This window comes from Tetrao urogallus (genome assembly GCF_951394365.1).
Source record: "Tetrao urogallus genome assembly, chromosome: 26".
In the NCBI taxonomy this organism is placed as follows: domain Eukaryota; kingdom Metazoa; phylum Chordata; class Aves; order Galliformes; family Phasianidae; genus Tetrao; species Tetrao urogallus.
In genome coordinates, this window is record NC_136839.1 from 27,862 (window position 1) to 46,167 (window position 18,306).

The 18,306-nt window shown below is 39.0% G+C and overlaps 1 protein-coding gene across 1 annotated transcript; it reads right to left on the reverse strand.

Annotated features, from left to right (window-relative positions):
* NBR1 (NBR1 autophagy cargo receptor) lies at positions 1-16,675 on the reverse strand (the record flags this gene model as incomplete). The annotated part of the gene is made up of 20 exons (XM_079547076.1): positions 16,549-16,675; positions 14,437-14,499; positions 13,079-13,097; positions 12,669-12,691; positions 11,692-11,838; positions 11,089-11,163; positions 9,831-10,048; positions 8,565-8,729; positions 7,906-8,112; positions 6,591-6,750; positions 5,894-6,172; positions 5,281-5,433; positions 4,395-4,470; positions 3,837-3,947; positions 3,273-3,434; positions 2,057-2,414; positions 1,665-1,759; positions 1,031-1,109; positions 539-644; positions 1-174 (listed from the first exon to the last, which is right to left on the reverse strand). The coding sequence occupies exons 1-20, from the start codon at positions 16,648-16,650 to the stop codon at positions 1-3; spliced, it is 2,772 nt and encodes a 923-aa protein (XP_079403202.1). The 5' UTR covers positions 16,651-16,675.
* Between the last annotated feature and the right edge of the window lie 1,631 nt (positions 16,676-18,306).

The window sequence follows — 18,306 nt, forward strand, 5'->3', positions numbered from 1 at the left end:
TCAGCATCTGTTGCTATACCAGTCACCATTACTAATTTGAAGCAATTCAGTTACCACCTGAACCATATTATTGTTGTGCTTCTTCAGCAGTCGCAGGTTTAACTGGCTGTCACAGAATCCCATCTCACACAGACTGGACAGAAGAGCAGCAGTGTGCTCTTCTGTGGCTGCAGGCTGACAGAAACAAAACAAGGGAGAGATTGTTTATCTTATTTTTGCCATCTTGAGCAGTGGTCCTGCATTATACTGGAATGCAGTGATGACGCTGAGGCCTTTTATCCACAAGGAAGCAACGTGCACCTACTTTCCGTTATGCTCAAAGAGACATGCTTATATCTCCACAGCATGGACTTCTCTATCGTCTTGTGGGAGTGCCATGCTTCCAAGGGATGTCACCAAGCATAACATTTTACTGTTGCAGCAATGTGTTGTGAAACATCAATACAGAGAACGTATGTTTTATTAAGGTAGCAACACCTACAATTTTAATGCTGGAATTCTGTAAAACTCATACAGAACATGGGAAAAAGACATTTACCTGTTCTGTAATGGGTGGTCCAGCGAATAATGCTTTGTAGGCAGAGGCAGCAACTGACAAAGCTCCTTTAACTAGATCTCCTGCAATACTGCCTCCTTGTGGGTGCCTGTAGAAAGATTAGATATTACATTTGGTCAGCAAAAGCCATATTTCTTTCACCTGATATGTAAATCTTTCCCACGAATGGCTCAATTGAGACTTAATTCTTGTTGGATAGAATAACCCATTATCCAAAAGAATCACTGCTGCTCAGGAATCAAGCTTTCCAACCCTTCTGCTAATCTGTACTTACTTTCTTAATGCTAAAATACATTAGCTTACTGTACATAAAATGAAAGTTTGAAAGGATTAAACAGTCTACGTACACAGAAGCTGTGATACATCCATCCAGATCAGAGTAACTTCTGTCTGGTTTCCACTAATTCTTAGTTACTCAATCTTCAAAGAAAGGCCATGGAACAAACAGAATTTGTGAAGCTTCTGTTTCATTACCTTGCGTGTTCTGAGCCCTTCCGGATACTAGTTAGAAATACAGAAGATTCTGATTCATGCCTGTCTTCACCACTAGGTTCTGAAAGAAGAAAAAAATACCATAAGAACACATACATTTAACTAAAAGCTGAAGAGATTCAACATGCACATAAACATCAAGTGAGATTCAGTCTAGATTAAAACTTTTAAAGCTTGGTGACCCAGATGCAAGCTCGGCATGCAAAATTCTCACTACAGTTAATTAAAAGAATTCTAGGACTCATTTTTGACTGATAAGTCAGTGGGTACCTGCTTCCCGACAATATGAACTGCTGTCTGAGCTCCAAATAACTGCAACAATGGCTTTAGCACACTAATTCCAAAACAAGATAAACTTCTACATGTATACAGGCACTTCTGAGTGCTCTTCTACCATTTCTAATCAATAAACACTATTCTAACCTGATTCACAAAGTTGATTATTGCTTTATTCAAGTCTTCTGTATGATAAAATTTTAAACGCCCCGAGAGAAACAGATTGTTATTACTTGGGTAGGTTTATGCTCCCCTCAATAACGAGACACAAAATTCAACTGCAGATGTAAAGAATAGAATGCAACTAATGTATGCACCCTTCAGTAAGTACAGTCAATACCTTCTCTTATTTGATTATAAGGAGTGGAAGAGACGTTCTCTGAAGGTGGTATGTTTGGCTCTTGGAAGATATGATTCTGAAGAGATGCAAGATTTCTGAAAACATAAAGCAAAACAATTACTTCTTCCTTTCCATTCAATGTGCCCACATATAGGTAAGTCTAGGTAAACAGGCAAAAGAAATCTTCACGTACTCCCTTATTTCCTTCTCTACTCAGTGATTAGCTAAGCACAAATGGCTTTATAAAAAAAAGTTACAGGATATAGGGCACACAAGCACATGCAAAATTGATTTCTTCTTTTTTTTGCAACAACTTCTGTTTGGACACTGAACTTGACTGCAACATCCTGTAAAGCCTGCAGCAACTCTTTATTCTTGTCCTAGAAGCATACCTTTCTGTCTGGGGTAAGGTGTCCACAACTTCTGAGGCCAACGGTACTACAGCCAGTGTTTGTGAAGTTGTCAAAACTTCACCGATGCTGTGCGTCTGTGGGTGCCTTTCCCCTTCTGAATTCCCTGCCCCTGTTTCAGATTCTCCTGTCTTTTCCAGGCTGGGCTGAGAAAGAGCTGAACTATACATGGACTCCCCTAAAGGACGGCTGGTATCAAAGCACTCAGGGAGAATAATGATATAATCCTCTGATGAAGATGACGAGCCTTGACTTTGAACGTCATCTTTATCATCACCTTCATCTTCGTCAAATCTGACAGTAATGCAGTCTGTTCTCTCATCAGACAGTAGAAGCTCATCTAAGAGAAAAAGAAAAAAAGGGTATTAAAAATTGTCTGTTTTGCCTGGATAAGACCAAAGGCAGTACTGTTCCAGACATAAAGGCCAATTATTCAGAAATAACTTTAAGCCTTTGCTACCAACGTTAACAATATAAGAGCTTTTTTATTAATATTATTTCATGACAAGAGGAGGTAGGTATCGATCTTATATTAAATTTAGGGGGAATATAACAGAAGTAACAGCTACACTGAGAACAGAAGTTTTCAGCTCCTAAATTATATGTATCAGGTGTAAGCACAGGCTTCAAACTACGCAAACTATGAAAGTGGCAGCCATGAATAATCTGTGAGCACTTATCTGAATGACTGGAGTAATGAACAGAAAACTGACTGGAACTACTATCTCCATTTCACTTTTTATTTTTCTTCCTTTAATTAAAGCAAAGCTCTCAAAATAGCTGTTTTTTCAAAGCACTGACACCAATTTTCTGATGCAACACTGATTCCTGCTACATCAAGAGAGCCAGAGTCCTACAACACCAGCGACCTTTTTGTAACTGATTTTTTTTCCTGCAGTCCCTATTATAACTTCACCTTCAATTCAGACTTATTTTACTTACCATTGCCATTTTCTGCCATTGCCTCTGACTGATGGATCTTTGATTCCTTTTTAGAAACAGACTGAGTTTTTATCCTAGAAGTTTCTTCATTTATCACATTACAACTGAAAGCGTCTTGGAATGTTTGCAAAGAATCTAATACAACAATCAGTAAAAACAATTTGAAAATTTATCATTAGCTGCAGTATAAATCAATTTGTAGCCAATATCCGCAAGGAAAGTAACACCACAGAAGTCAGCTAAATACAGTACTTACTCTTCAGGGATTTATTTTTTTGTGGGGGCTTATGGTCAGGTGCAGCATCCAGAGTCAGAGAGCGAATTACAGTTTCGCAGACAAACTGAGTCCCGCTCATATCTTCTTCCCCTTCTTCTTGGTTCAGTGGATGTTCACTTTTCATTTTCACCATACAAGTACCTGTAGAACAGCAGACTTAAATCATTCCTTTGAAAGGGAAACACAGTAGATTACTTCAATGTCACCACAAGAAAACACAAAACTATTTTTTTTTTTTTTTTAAACCTAGCCAAGGCTAACAATACTGATTCTATGTACTGATTATTCCTCAGAAGTTGAAGATTTTGGAATTCATTTCCAGTTGAAATTGAATGTGAGGGTCTAATCTAGTCTTTAAAATGCAAATTCTTAGTTTTCTCTCCAATTCTAAACAAACAAACAACCTGTTGTTTTTCCACAGAAAGGTGAAAAACAGGAGTTCCAATTCTTTAGGTAAATAAAACACAACTTCTGTCCAGTTACCAGATTTGACAATATCCTCCCTCCCTCCCTCTTCTCAAGCTCCCCATCATTACTGCTTACCAGACATTGGTTTAAATCCACTCCCCTCATTTTCCTCCTCTATCTGACCTAAGCCAGGTTTCTCTAGCAAGAGGCTATCATGTGGCAAAGGGGACATGCATGGAGTCATGTCTGTAAAACAAAGATTATGAAGATGACCATCGTTAAAGAAATGGGAACCTTCCCTCAGGAAGTAGCTTTTTAAAGATCCTTTCTTTTAAAAAAAAAAAAAAAAAAAATTTCTTCCAAGACAGCACAGTTATCTTACAAGATACTTTGGCAAAATAGACAATTAACTTTGCAATTACTGGTACTTGTTGAGGAATGCAAAAGGCAACCTTCTAGAACGCCTAGAATTTTATGGTCTTGGGGATGTGAAATTGAACAAGAGACTAAAAGTGACAAGTGACAACTAAATCTCCTCTAACGATGCACAAAAAAAAAAAAAACAAAAAAAAAAACCACACAGTAGCTGGGAAGACACTTTAGCCCAAAGAACAAAAGCTTTTGCCCAGACAAGTTTTCATTGAGTAAACGGTAACTTAGAATTATAGCAACAGTTCAGCAGAACATCCTTACCAACAGGAGTATTGTGTGGCACTCGCTCTAATTCCTGTACAATATTGATGTCCAATAGCTCAAAGGACAGCAAATCCTAGAGAAAGAAATCCCACAGTTTTCATCAATAAGCAATGAACTGGAATCCTAACGTGGTACTTCCCAGCATCAGATCCCTGGAATTCATGATTGTTTAATCCAGAGAAGATGAAGTTCAGGGCTGACCTTATCACTCTCTACAACTACCTGAAGGGAGGCTGTGGTGAGATGGGAGTTGGCCTCTTCTCCCATGTAACTAGTGATAGGACTTAAAAGAAACAGCCTCAAGCTGCACCACGGGAGATTCAGGTTGGACATTAGGAAATACTTCTCAAAGACCAGTCAGGCACTGGAATGAGCTGCCCAGGGAGGTGGTGGAACCCTAGAGGTGTTCAAGAAATGTTTAGACGTTGTACTGAGGGACATGTTTTAGTGGAAAATATAGGTGATAGGTGGATGGTTGGACTGGATGGTCTTAGAGGACTTTTTCAACCTTGGTGATTCTGTAATTCCAGTATCTTTAAAATGGCCTACTCCATTCTGTTATTTACTTGGCATGGCCTCAGATGGAGGGCATTTTCCCATAGAGTCCACCCCTCACTAGAGAAAACAATACACAAATTAAGGCAGTGAGGGGGAAAATTAAGTACTCCATTGTCAGAGGTCAAAGAAAAACCCTAAAGCACAATTCTTCAAGGAAAATCTTAGCAAATACCTTAATTGCACTGACAGCCCCCTGTAATAATTCAGAGAAATAGTTCTGCTATATAAAATGCAGTATACTCTTCCTGAAAACAGTGGTTCTTCTAAAACTTAAAAGCTACTTATTCTTATGGATGATGATGTTATTTTTTTTAAAGCACTTTACCTGTGCAGTGAGAAGATCAACAGATGGGATATAGAATTCTCTCTCACTGGCTAGATTTTTCATCTTCAAAGGACAAGTTGGCAGAGATATCTCAGCCTGTTCCACAATTTCACCTGTAACGTGAGCATTTCTTTCTGTCTTCAAGTAAGCATCCTGCAAAAAACAAAAAATAAAAAGTCTCAGAAATACCTTAGGTAGCAAATCTAAGCCATAAAACATTGAGCCTGAATATTATTTAAGTTACAAGCAATTTGAAAAATATTAAACTCTGCTCATTTTAAAGCCAAAAGGACAAGACTTAACGTGAAGAAAATCCGTGTCCCATCATAAAAAAAAAAAGAAGACAAATAGCTGAAACTGATCAGTAACTTACTGCATGTCTGTCCAAAAAGAATTACTATTTCAGAACTTAAAATGCAAAATAAGTTATTATTCTTAGTAGAGCAGAAAAACAACTTGGAAAAAAAAAAAAAAAAAAAACAGAAGCAAACTACTAAAAGAATCCCCCAGAGATCAGTATAGCTAGGAATGCAGCACCACTGCAGAGAACAATGCATATTCTTCAAACTACCGAACAATTCGCTAGTGCCCCAAAACTGGATGAGTTACTTGCCTGTTTGTTACTGGATATATTATCTTTACCAAAATCCTTCCAACTGTTTTCTAAAGAGTCAGTAGCTGGGGAGGGATCCACAACAATACTGCACCAGATTCTAGGTCCAAACTGTTCCCCTCTGTGCGACAGCCTCCAGTGAGAGGTATAAGTTCCTTCTATAGTGGGAGCCACAAACTCAACTGAAACAGTCCCAACTTGTCCTGTTGATATGGATGGTACCAACACATCCTTTTTCTCAGAAGATGCCAAAGTGAGATTTCCCCACATAAGTTTCAGCTGAAATAGAAAAAGGCAAAAAACTTTGCAAGTTTCTCTTTATAAATAGCGAGGAAGAAATATTTTGAACTTCTCTGCTAAAAGGCTTTATACAAGTGCTAGACAAAGAGCAGCTGCTAGTAAAGATTCACATTAGTCTCTATGATCACACAGTAAGAAGGTACTCATCTTTAAACAGGAATTCAGTAAACACAGCAGAAAATGTTCCAGAAATCAGAAGTGCAACATACTTGCTGTAACCAGATTGCACTACTACGTTAGAATAACAACAGAAGACATTTTCATTGACATTTCCCTTGATTTAACCGGTCAAAATAAATCATAAACAGGTTCAAAGAGAGAATTCAGATTCTTAATCATATAAGCTTTATTTCTCTACAAATATTTTAGTGTGCAAGAGTTAACAAAGGAAAGATACCTTTGTGTCTGAGCTCCATTCCACATTGCCAGTATTTTTCATTCGCCAGTGCTTGATGAACTTTGTTCCTGGCTGCAAGCGAGTCCCATCTGGCAAATTCTCATCCACAAAAACTGCACTCAGTGTTGGGACAACTGCTTGGAAGTGTTGACTGAGACTCCTAGGAGGGTGAAGAAAAATAAACCAAAACACCAAAATTGAGGAAGTTACTCAGCTGTTATAGCTAAAACAGAATAACATACTTACTTATGGTTTTTTCCCCGTCTCTAGACATTTTTCCTAATTGTAACGTAATGGTTTTAATCTCAAGCCTAAACACCACACAGCAGTTTGTTTTGCTTAACTAGAAAGGAAGCACACAAAAATAAGATCTGCTCATTTGGGAAGAATCTCTATTATGATTACAACACCAAAATTAGAAGAAAAGTTCACTGCTCTTCAGTTGATTTTTAATTTAATTATAAAACACTTTGGGCAATACTAGTACGCTGTTACAGAAGAAAGTCATTATCTTTCTGATTTTGAATCAATGACTTATAGTTCAGTGATATCTTCTTATTTGGCCTTACAAACAATATTGTTTTTTCAGTAAGTACCACAGATTTGTCTGAAAGGAAAATAAATAAATAAAATCAAAAGCTCTACTGATAGTTTAGTGCACTGACAGAGGATTGGTGAAGCAATTCACCACCAATATCAACTTCAAAAGATTCCAAATAGCAGCACTCAGTTTCCTTTAATATTTCTGTTCAGTCAGGAGGATGCCGTAATTATTTTAAGCTCCTCACAAACAGAAGTTATTAAACTACCCTTAAATGCCCAGTGCATTCATAAAACCTAAAGGAACTCAAAAATGCAAAGTAGTCTGCCTTGTCTGAAAGGCTGTTACCTAACATGCCTCATCCTAAATTCATTCCGAAGAAAAAAAGGAAAAAAACACTGAATGCGTGTACACAAAATATACATAACAATAAGGAGACAATTAAAACAGGAAAACATGGAATTTCAAAAAAAGCTAGCAGCAACATTAATTTATATTGCATGTACACACATGTAATCCTAGGCATTCTCCTTCCCTCATCACCCCACATAATCATTAGTTGCTTTTTTTTTTTTTTTTTCTTCTGCTACTCTCTTTAGAAGGAACACTCCACCTTGCAAATTCTATTTAGACAAAATTTTCACAGGATTCAATCACAAATGATACTCTGAATGAGTGACTGACTTCACAGCCTTCCTCATTACTTTAACTCTGTGTCATCACAGACAGCCAGACAGTGCAACTAAGAATTGATCAGCTAATAACAACCCTTACGGTATGGTACTCTGTTGGAGATTTTCTGGCTTCAGAGTTGGCGAGCCACTGGTTTCCAATACAGGGACAGAGTTCCACAGATGAATTTTCCTGTGCAACTTCAGCTGCTTTTTGAGCTCTCGGACCTCTGCCTTTCGCTGTTTCTTCTCTGCTCGTAACCTCTGCTTTTCTGCCTTCAGAAATCTTTTGTCTATCTGCTTCTGGAGCCTGCAGAGAGAGTCACTTTGTTAAGCATACTAAATTGATTAAAATTTATCTTTAGTCAGTACAGTCTCAGAACACCTCAGGTAATGCCACCTGCTTCTAGACATGATACCAGATGATTCTCAAAGAACAACTTCATAGCTGCTGACAAAGGTATTTAGAAAAGCCTTGGTCAAAGCGAAGACAGATCCAAACATGCTCAAAGAGCAAGCAAGCACTCAAAGTCTACTATCCACCTATCATCTTTTCTATTTTGCTATTAAAAGCTCTGTATACTTCCTGACTAAAGCCATTTTGCAAGTATAGAGTTATTTTTAAATGCTTGCACTGCAGAGTACCATCTCCTGTTTTGAATAAATCTGAATTCATAAAAGCAGAATACCAACTGCAAGACAGGTTTTTCTACTTTACTGCCAGGACAATCTTATCAGGTACTGACAGGTGCCATCATTTACCTAACTTGCTCCAGAGTAGTGGGCTGGCAAGGAGAAAACTGTGCAACATCATAGTTTTCAGCAATACATAGCATAGGTCTTCGTAGCTTTAGCAGTATATGATTAGGATCGTGTGCATACATTCCTGCTTCACACTGCTCACAAATATTGTAGGCTGGACAGAGACTGCAAAGTAGTAAAGGCAGAAGGTTACCAGGAGGTAGACAAAAAATTAATACACTAGAAAATAACAATTAATCCTTCCATTTATTAAAAAAATAAAAAAAATAATAAAAAAAAAAAAGAGTCAGCATCAAACTATCACTGTAAGCAGTATCTGAGTGAAAGAAGTTCATCCGTCCCCTCATACATCAGTATCTGGAACATCTAGATCAAATATCTCCTCTTAACAAAGCACTTCCCACTTCCTTCTCCAATACACAAGGACTTAACACTTTGTTTAGCATAAGTTACTGACAATTGTTATTCTACAGAATAAAATGCGACAATGAAATCCAACACCGGAAACAGTATTACACTTTATACAAGGAGATATAAAGAAAAAGCCAATTTAAGTTTTCAGAATGTAAATGGAATTGTTCTTACAGGAACAGTATTGGTTAAAAACAAGAGTCACCTCAGCCCAGAGAAATACAAAGGAAGAAAAGTAAATACCCCAAAGAAAACCCCTACTGACATTCCACTGCTACTGTCAAATCCTAGAATACTTGCCTTTACAGCAACTGCCTCATTTAAATAAAAAACCTCATGTTCTATACCTCACTTAAGTGGCTCAAAACATATTATTAACAAACTAACGACAGGAAGCTCATTTAAAGTAAAAGAAAAAAAATACAAGCATTATATCCGTTAAACTCACCGACCATAAAAAAAAAAAAAAAAAAAAGAACCCTCCTTTTAGTTCTGACTGACTGGTACCTATAGTTCTCATGCTTTTGTTAACTTATAAAGAAAAGTTATGGTAGCTTAACTGTTGCACATCGTATGTTAGAAAAAGTTTCGAAGTGCTTGAGAACAACAGGAGTCTGAAAATTCTCTTATATTCTTTTAAGAAATGTTTTTTCAAAACATTATTAATCTCGGTCTTATGCAGATAAGGACTGTTTGCAACAGCAGAGTACATAAACTCTTTATGAGATACACACTAGAGGTTCTGGAGCCTATACCATCCATCAGACTAGAAACATGGAAGATGGCTTCTCAAACTCTCATTCACATGCTTAACCTGTTAAGTTTCCCATACAGTCATTGCTCATCAGGTTCTACCTGCACTGGTAGCGAACTCCAACAATTCGAGCCTGGCAGTTGCAGCAGGAGATTAGCCAGTCAGGTTGACTACCATTCCTTGTTTGGGTCTCTGAACTGGGAGGTGCTGTAGTAATACAGCTCTCGGAGAATTCTGAAGACTGATTGTGCTGAATAAGCTTCTCATATAGTTTCTGCTCTAGTTTTTCAACAGTTTCCTTCACCACTTGTTCCCTGAACTGAAGAGGAAAGAAGTCATCACTGAGATGCAGCTTCACGATGCTAGTTTTACAAGATAAATTTTAAAAAAAGCAACTACAAATTCAAAGTTAAATTACAAATTGTAAAGTTATTCCATAGCCTTGTACCAAGTGAAGGAAACAAATCTAAGGCAATTAACTCCCAATACACTGTCCAGAAGTCTCTGTACATCTTTAAGTCCCAATTTTATCCACCAGAAGCTTTATAAATGCAGTTCCTTAGTATTCCAAGATCTTCAGTTTGTACAAGTAGTTACAAAAGAAGGGAAAATTGAAAAAGTTTAAAGATATCACTGCACCACCATATCTTCATTCACAAAGACACTGGCTGATAAATTCTTACCACCCTCAGCTAGATGCTTCTCAGTTATGTTATTACCTGCCTAAAACAATTTAACATGCCTCATTAATCCATAGGTTATATTCATTGGACTCTTGAACTCATTTTCTTGAACTGGACTACCAAGAAAAACAAGGCCATCAAAAGTTGTGCTTCAGTTCTCTGGAAACTATTACCCCTCCAAAACTGGTCAAATAAGACTCTCCAACAGCAATGCCACGTTTCATGCTCTACATCAAAATTCCTATTACCATCTGGAGCGCAACAAGGATTCTAGCACAGAAGGTCCAAAACACTGAAGGGACTCAATTATTCCAGCCTTTGTCAATAATAATGCTACTTACAACTACACTCAAACCAATCAAATGCATAAACCAAACAACCCAGTTTTGACAAAAGTGGCAAGCATCAAAGTTTTTTTTGTTGTTGTTTTTTTAGAGCAAGACCAACATTGTAAAAACCAATCCAGACAGTCACTGTTAGACAATGAATCCCAATTTGCTTTGGCAATAGCGAAATGATTAGACGTTTAAATACCATTTAAGATTCAGGTCACAAGTACTGAGAACAAATCCGATACACATCAGATATACATACAGGCAACTGCAGGTATCAATTCCACCAAAACCTCTCAAATTTTAATACTCCTAAAGTATTGCACAAAAGAAAATACACATACTGTTTCCAAGTAGCTAGTAAACCATTCTGGAGGACTTTCATTTGTTCTTCCTGTTCTATTGTGATTTAACTTCTGCTGGTGAAAAGGAAAAAAAAAGGTCAAACACATCAAGTACGTGAAACAAACCAAGCAACCAAACCGCACTTTCAAATAGCTGTCTCCTTAAGTATCTTTTACAATAAAGATTTCAAGTTCTTTAGAAAACAAGCAGGAAAGTCAGACAAGGAAGCCACAAAAGTTTTCCTGAAGCATTTCTGCCTTATTTGCATTCACATGCAACTGAACATTGAAGCCAAAGCAATCAAGTCAACCAAAAGTTGCTAGAATACAAATCAGGACTTCAGAAGTCCATTTTATCTACTAAAGTATTCAAAATGGTCAAAAAGAATGAATCCGTACTTTGAAACATAGCATCAAAACATCCTCTTACAGACATTCAAACAATGTTGTGACCTTCAATGGCCATATTCAGGTAGCTACAAAGCCCATATTTGAGCTTAACAGGTTTTTTAACGTATGGGTAAAAATGATAATCAGGCTATGAAATGAATAACATACCAATTATTTGTTTTAATGAGAATATAATCCAGCTCTGCATCCTACCTGAGCTGTCAGCTCATCTTTAAGAACCGCCAACTTCTCTGTGACTGTTTTTTCATGCAGTTGCCAAGAACAAGATGAAGTTTCTTTCAGAGGAGAGCTTTCTTTATACACATTCATCTGAAGTTGATTTCCTTGTTTAACTGCAATCTAAATAAACATTACACGATATACCAGATTTACTCCACTTAAAACCAACATACAAAATCCTGTAAAAATACAGCATTATACTGCACCAGAGAGGCAGGTGGTGGGGAGTGGAAGGGGGAGACAGGAAGGGAACAACAAAAAACATGAAAAACTGAGTAACACACCCTGCTTTTTATATTCTGCTTTGTAACCAATACGCTTATTAGAAAGACCACTACAAACAAGAAGTTTATTAGGCAGACATTCTACAGGAGTTTTAAAATCTACAATAAAGCTGTTTACATCAAGCCAGTAAACAACAGAAAAATCTCATGAGGAAGCTGAAATAAGTTTTCATGCATTATATTCAGATTAGAAATTCAAGCCGGAAGTTCTAAAAGCACTAGTACTGTTCAATTCAAAGGAATGCAATCCTTATTTGGTCTAGAAAAAAAGAAAAAGCAACTGTAGATGAAGTAACTAAGCTCTTAACATGAAAGGAAGTTTTATTGCCAGAGAGTATAACACTGGAGAACGCATGGCAAGATTTTTAAATGGATCTCATAAGAGCCCAGTACCTCCAAACATGACATTACTGGTGTTTAATAACACCAGTAATTGTTCACTGTGTGCTGAGAGCACTGAATCACAACTACATATTCAACTAATTAATACCAAATCAAAATTCACCTGGCTGGACTAAAGTATAGCAAAACATTCAAGCTATCATCCAAAGCAAGAAGAATGAGCTATTCTCATCTCCACAGGCTAGATAATGCTATTTTTTTTCAGCTACAACAATTCTCATTAGAGAAAGCTGAATAGACTGAAAAAATTCAGAGACCAATTACCTTCAGAGCTTCTTCGTATTCCTCTGAAGAGAAAAGAGAAATATGTGAATGCTTCCTACATCAAATACATGTAAATTTAACATAGAGTATTTAAGAACTCTTACATCTAGGAATGTCTTCCATACCTTCCATAAGTTATTTTAAAGTAGTGCTACTGAGGAGGTTGTTGTACATGCAGCACCAAGGAAAGGCATGTAGCCTACAAACTTGAGACTTAACATTTGATTAACTCACTCATTAAAGAAAAAATACAGTTACAACGTACTATAAATTTTCTTCCACTGGGAAGAATTTGATACCCAGCCATATACAGAATTCCAACAAGCAAAGTTTCTCAGCTGTTTCTCCCTAAGGTAACAGCTGAAATCTATTAACAAGCCTGATTTTAGTTCAGTAAAGTAGCAGCTTACCTTTGCTATTTACAGACACCTGCAAAGAAAAATAATAATGAGTAACAGCCTGTTATTTTTTGTAGTTTTAGAAATTAACATGCTTTCAAAGTAAATGCACTTTTATTCAGTTTCCCAAGTATCTATCGCTCCTTCAGATTTTTGTTATTGCTTCAATGTTTAATTATTAACCAATGCTAAAGTGTTTTGGAGTCGACCGTGTTCTTTATTAGGTCTGCACCATTAGCAAGGCCCCTGGCTCTGCTGGTACCCAAATTAAGCACAGTCTCATTGAGCAGAAGCCAATGCTGACATCACAAGGCTTGCTACACAGGTAAGCAGAGGTTGGACCCAGTTGCTGTTAATGCCAAGCATGCAGCACTTAAGGTGTTCTTGATCACGAACAAGGCAACACAATCTACCACACGTGCTCATTTTTTTAAATCAAAATTTGCACAAAGAAGTTACTCATACAAGGAGTCATTTAATCACCACAGCATTACATAATTCTGATCATTATTTACTCTACTAGCACGTGAAAGATCTTGAACAGATACTCACATTAAACAAATATACACGTATGTGGACAAGGAGAGACATAATGGCTGGAAAATAAGGACAGAATCTTTCCCTGAAATGTTTCTGCAAACATCCTGACATTTCCTATTAGGATTTGTTTGTTTAGTTTAGTCCTCATCTCTGCAACTTAACCGAGTGGCAAATCAATCTGTGGAGCTCAGAGCGCTCAGCAATTGTGTTCTGTTTGACAGCTACATTCCAATCTAAATCTCTAGATAAGCAGAAGGAATGAGGTCAAAGTTATGCCAAGCAGGAAGTTACTCAACAAGGACAACTGGAAGTAACTTATTTGCCTTCTGAGTCAGTAATCTGCTTGCAGATTATAGCATTCACATTAAATAAGCAGGAGATTTAAGTACACCAGATCACTGAAGTAAACATATGCTAATGCCTGGGGATCCCAGAAGAATGAAGGTAGATTGAAGAGACACGGCTTTATCCTGGCTTCAGGCACAAGCAGTTACAAGTACCTTACTTTGACAAAAAAAAAAAAAAAACAAAAAACTAAAATAATTACCAATTCATCAACAGAACTACCCATTCCTCAGAGCACAAAGAACTACTACCCGTTTCTGTTGAGTTATACTGGTGTGAAAAACAGAAGCAATAGCTTCTGTTTGAAATTAGGAATGCTACATTAAGAGTGAAACCAAGAGACTAAGGGCTTCTTTTTTTTTTTTCCTCAAAGGGACAAAGCTCACCACCTCTGAGCTGCAAAACATATGCTCCAGAAGTACTGACTGCAAGAGGCAGAAAGGTTCACAGCAGTTGTATTTCAGAGGCGGGGGGCAGTGTTATACCTCGTCATCATCCTCATCGATGTATTTTATCTGAATGTCATCCAGGTCAAATGAAACTTTAACCTGTAAGCAAAAGGAGAAAAACAAAAACAAACACAATGAGACAGGCCTCCAGCAGATTTCAGTTAATCATGGTTATTAACAGGAAAAAAAAGGGTTTATCTTTTCACCCTTCCCTCTCAGTTTCTCAACTGAAATAAATAGTTTTGCAACGTCTGTTTTTCTGAAGTACTCTTCCCAGTGCCTTCCCTGCACCCCACCTTTTACGAACTTGCCATAATGAAAAGCAGAAAGTCAATTACTTAGTGTTCCAACTTATCTAGTTAACATTTACCCAGCAAATCAAGACCACAAAATAGTCTCTTCATGATAAGGGGACTTGCTGAGGGTTAATGAACTCAGTCATGGAAAACACTGCAATTTACAGAGGCTAAAGCCAACAATCTTTGAACACTATCTTGTGCATTAAACAACACGTGGTACTGGCAAGCAGCCTTTCCTTCCCCCAAAAGATTTGAGTTTTGAGAAACTAGAATAAATGCGAACTAAGATGGGCAAAATATTAAATGCTACTAGTCCCTGGCAGATTCACTGTACACCTGAACATATAAACCCATTACGCGTTTCCAAATAAGAACAACAAATCTGAACAGCTACTATATTATATTAACAGGGCAGAATCCACAGTATTAAATGAACTGTAAACAAAAACAACTGTTATGTTGAGTAAGACTTTGAGGCTCACATGCATTTTTTTTCCATACAAACTGCACTTTTCCTCCAAGACTGCTCTACTTGAGACCTATTCTGCCTGTCTGGTTCTAACAAAAGACCTCTAGCCATCTTGGAAGACAATAGGTGGATCACAGGACAGCCTCACAAGAGCTACTTCTATTGCAGAATCTGTATGTGACTAGCATGTCCTTTCAGTGATACAGCCCAAATAAATTTTTGAAGTGCAACGAAAGAACAAACTAACTGTGAAGAAAATGCTGATTTAAACATATCTCTATGCCACAAATTATTTCCCCAAAACTTCAAGCTACAGCCATAAGTCTGCCTGTCTTTTTTAAACACTAGACATATATAATAATACAGTAAAAACACAGTAGTCAGTTTAGCTAGTGCTACCACAAAACACCGCAAAGTGGAGAAGCACCCTTGGTTAGAGAAGTAACCCTAATACAATAGAGGCTCATGCCTCAACTAAGCACACTCATTCTTTGAATGCTGAGGATTAAAAGCAATCCGCTTCCAGCTTTGATGCAAGTGGAAACAAACCCACTCGAGCATTCCTACGCAGTCTACCCATCAACAACTACTGTAAGATTGAATTAACACCTCTTCTTGAAGGCTGAAATACAACTAGGAAAGCATCACACAGCTTAAGTTTTGAATTTGAGTAAGTCCCTCATGAAAAAATATCCCACTGCATATATTACGTTAGCTTAAAGAGAATTAAAGAGAGAAAATAAAACACTGGTAAGATGCAACTTGGAGAACAAACTAAAAGCAAACAAATAAGAAAAACAAAAGGATTGTGACAGAATAAATAAGTAATAACACTGCCACTACATCATAACCAACAGAATCTTTATTGCACTGATTAAAATTCATCTAATAGAAGAGACTGCAGTAACTAGAACCAGAAATAAACATACAGCATATTAGCAACTAGATAAACCAGAGAACAAAATCAGGAAGACACTCTATAAGCAACAGGTGAGTATTACTGAATCTTGCCTACCTGAATGAACAAAACAATGGTTCATAAGCAAAACAAAGTGCGCTTTACAGCAGGATAGTAGTAAAACACCGTTTTATACATGTTACAGTTATACATGTTTTTCTACTCGATATTGTTATTTCCACACATCCACAATTGTGGATTACAACAACACGCACACAAAAAAAAACCACAACCCGTATGAAATTCTATCTAGAACAAGTGATTCCAGGTTATTTTAACTAGAAAACAAAGAGTAAAAGTCACTATCAACACTCAAACGAACAAAAAAACAGAGGCCACAGCAGATTGAAAAAATACCCGTTTTAATGCCCTATAAGATGAGCAAGTGCCGGAAGCCCAGAGAGAAGTGGCGCAGTGCTCACCATGGCCTCCACGTCGGCCCACGTCGTGTGCGCTGTGTCTGACACCAGGAAGCTCTGGGTTTCCCCGCGGTAGTTGACGCGAAGGTTCACTTGCGGCTCCATGCTCCTCAGGAGGCAAAGGAAGCCCTGTCAGGCAACCCTACCAGGCAGCCCCAGCCCGCAGTCACCCACTGACCCAGATTTCGGGGGGGAAGGAGGGGGGAAGGAGGGGGGGAGAGGGGGGGAACGAACGGACAGGCAGTCGGGGCCCCCACTCACCGCCCGCCACGGCTCTAGCAGTAGCTCACGACGTAACAACCACCAGCGCAGCACTAAAACCCCCTCCACCCCAGTTGCAACGGCCCTAACATGGCGGACCGGCTTAGGCAGGCTCCTTGTACTTCGCGCGATGTTATTGGCTCCCCGGCCTGCCTCTCATCCGCCTCGCCGCCCTGATTGGGCAGGTCGGGCGGAACCAGGGGCACTAGAACTACAACAATAAACACAGCCAGGGAGGCCGGAAGTAAGTAGGTGGGCACCGTGCCATCAGGCATGCATTTCCGGGACTCCTACCATGCCATTCCTCTTCCGGGAGTGGGGCCATCTAGTAGAACCAATCAAACATGTTCTTTTCTGTCCCGCCTCATTGTGGCCGGATAGGGAGCCGCACGCGCCAGAAAAGGAGCGAATAGGATGGTGCCTCTCGGGCCACGTGATATAAACTGGGCGCAGGATTGGCTTTTTAGTGCGCCGGTTTCTGCCTTGACGGAAAGGGCGCGAAGTGTGACATGGTAGAAGTGAGCTGGTTAGTGGAGCTGGGCCTGTTTTGGTCTTTTCTGCTGTAGGGCCCTGAGATGCTGCTGCACGATGGCTGAAACGTTTGGTTTGGTCTTTTTTTTTTTCTCATAGGGTGTGCTGCACGGTGCGTGGTGACCTCTTCTCTCCCGGTCGGTGTTGACGGTCCCCGGGGTCCCTTAGGTAAGTGCTCTTGCTGCCTCCTCTGTGTCTGCATCTGCCTTGAAAGCTCCTTCAGCTCGCAGACGTGCTTGTGGGCTCGCTTGCTGAATTTCTGCTGAATGCTGTTCCTGTCAGCCTGATTTGGCTAGCCTTGGGCTGTGAGGCAGAATGGATTTTAACTGAATGCGCAGAGTAAGCCTTGCTCAAAAAAGAATCGTGAAATGGTGGGGTTGGAAGGGACTTTGCAGCCCCTGCCAAACTTACCCCAAATCAGGCTGCTCAGGGTCCCATCCAGCCTGCCCTTGGACACCTCCAGGGACACCCACGCTGCTCTGGGCAGTAGTGCCGGGACCTCACCACCTCTGAGTAAAGAATTTCTTCCTCGCATCTGACCTAAATCTTTCCTTTTAATATTAAATCATTCTGTCTTGTCCTTTCCTACCTCTCCACATAAGAAGTCTATCTCTTTCCTGTCTGTAAGCACCCTTAGAGTACTGGAAGGCCACAGTGAGGTTTCCTTGCAGCCTTCTCTTCTCCAGGCTGACCAAGCCCAGCTCCTTTGGCACGTATTTGTAGGAGAGATGCTCAAGACTCCAGGTATCCTTATGGCCTTCTCTAGATCTGCTCCCCTCAAACCATGTCTTATTCTGGGATCCCCAAGCCTGGATGCAGTGCTGCTGATGTGGCCTCACGAGGACAGCATAGAGGAGGACAGTCCCTTCCCTTACCTACCCCTATGTTGATGCAGCCCAGGATACAGTTGGCCTATGTCATTTCATGTATCTTGGGAAAGCTACATGGAAGAAAGCATGATCATTGAAT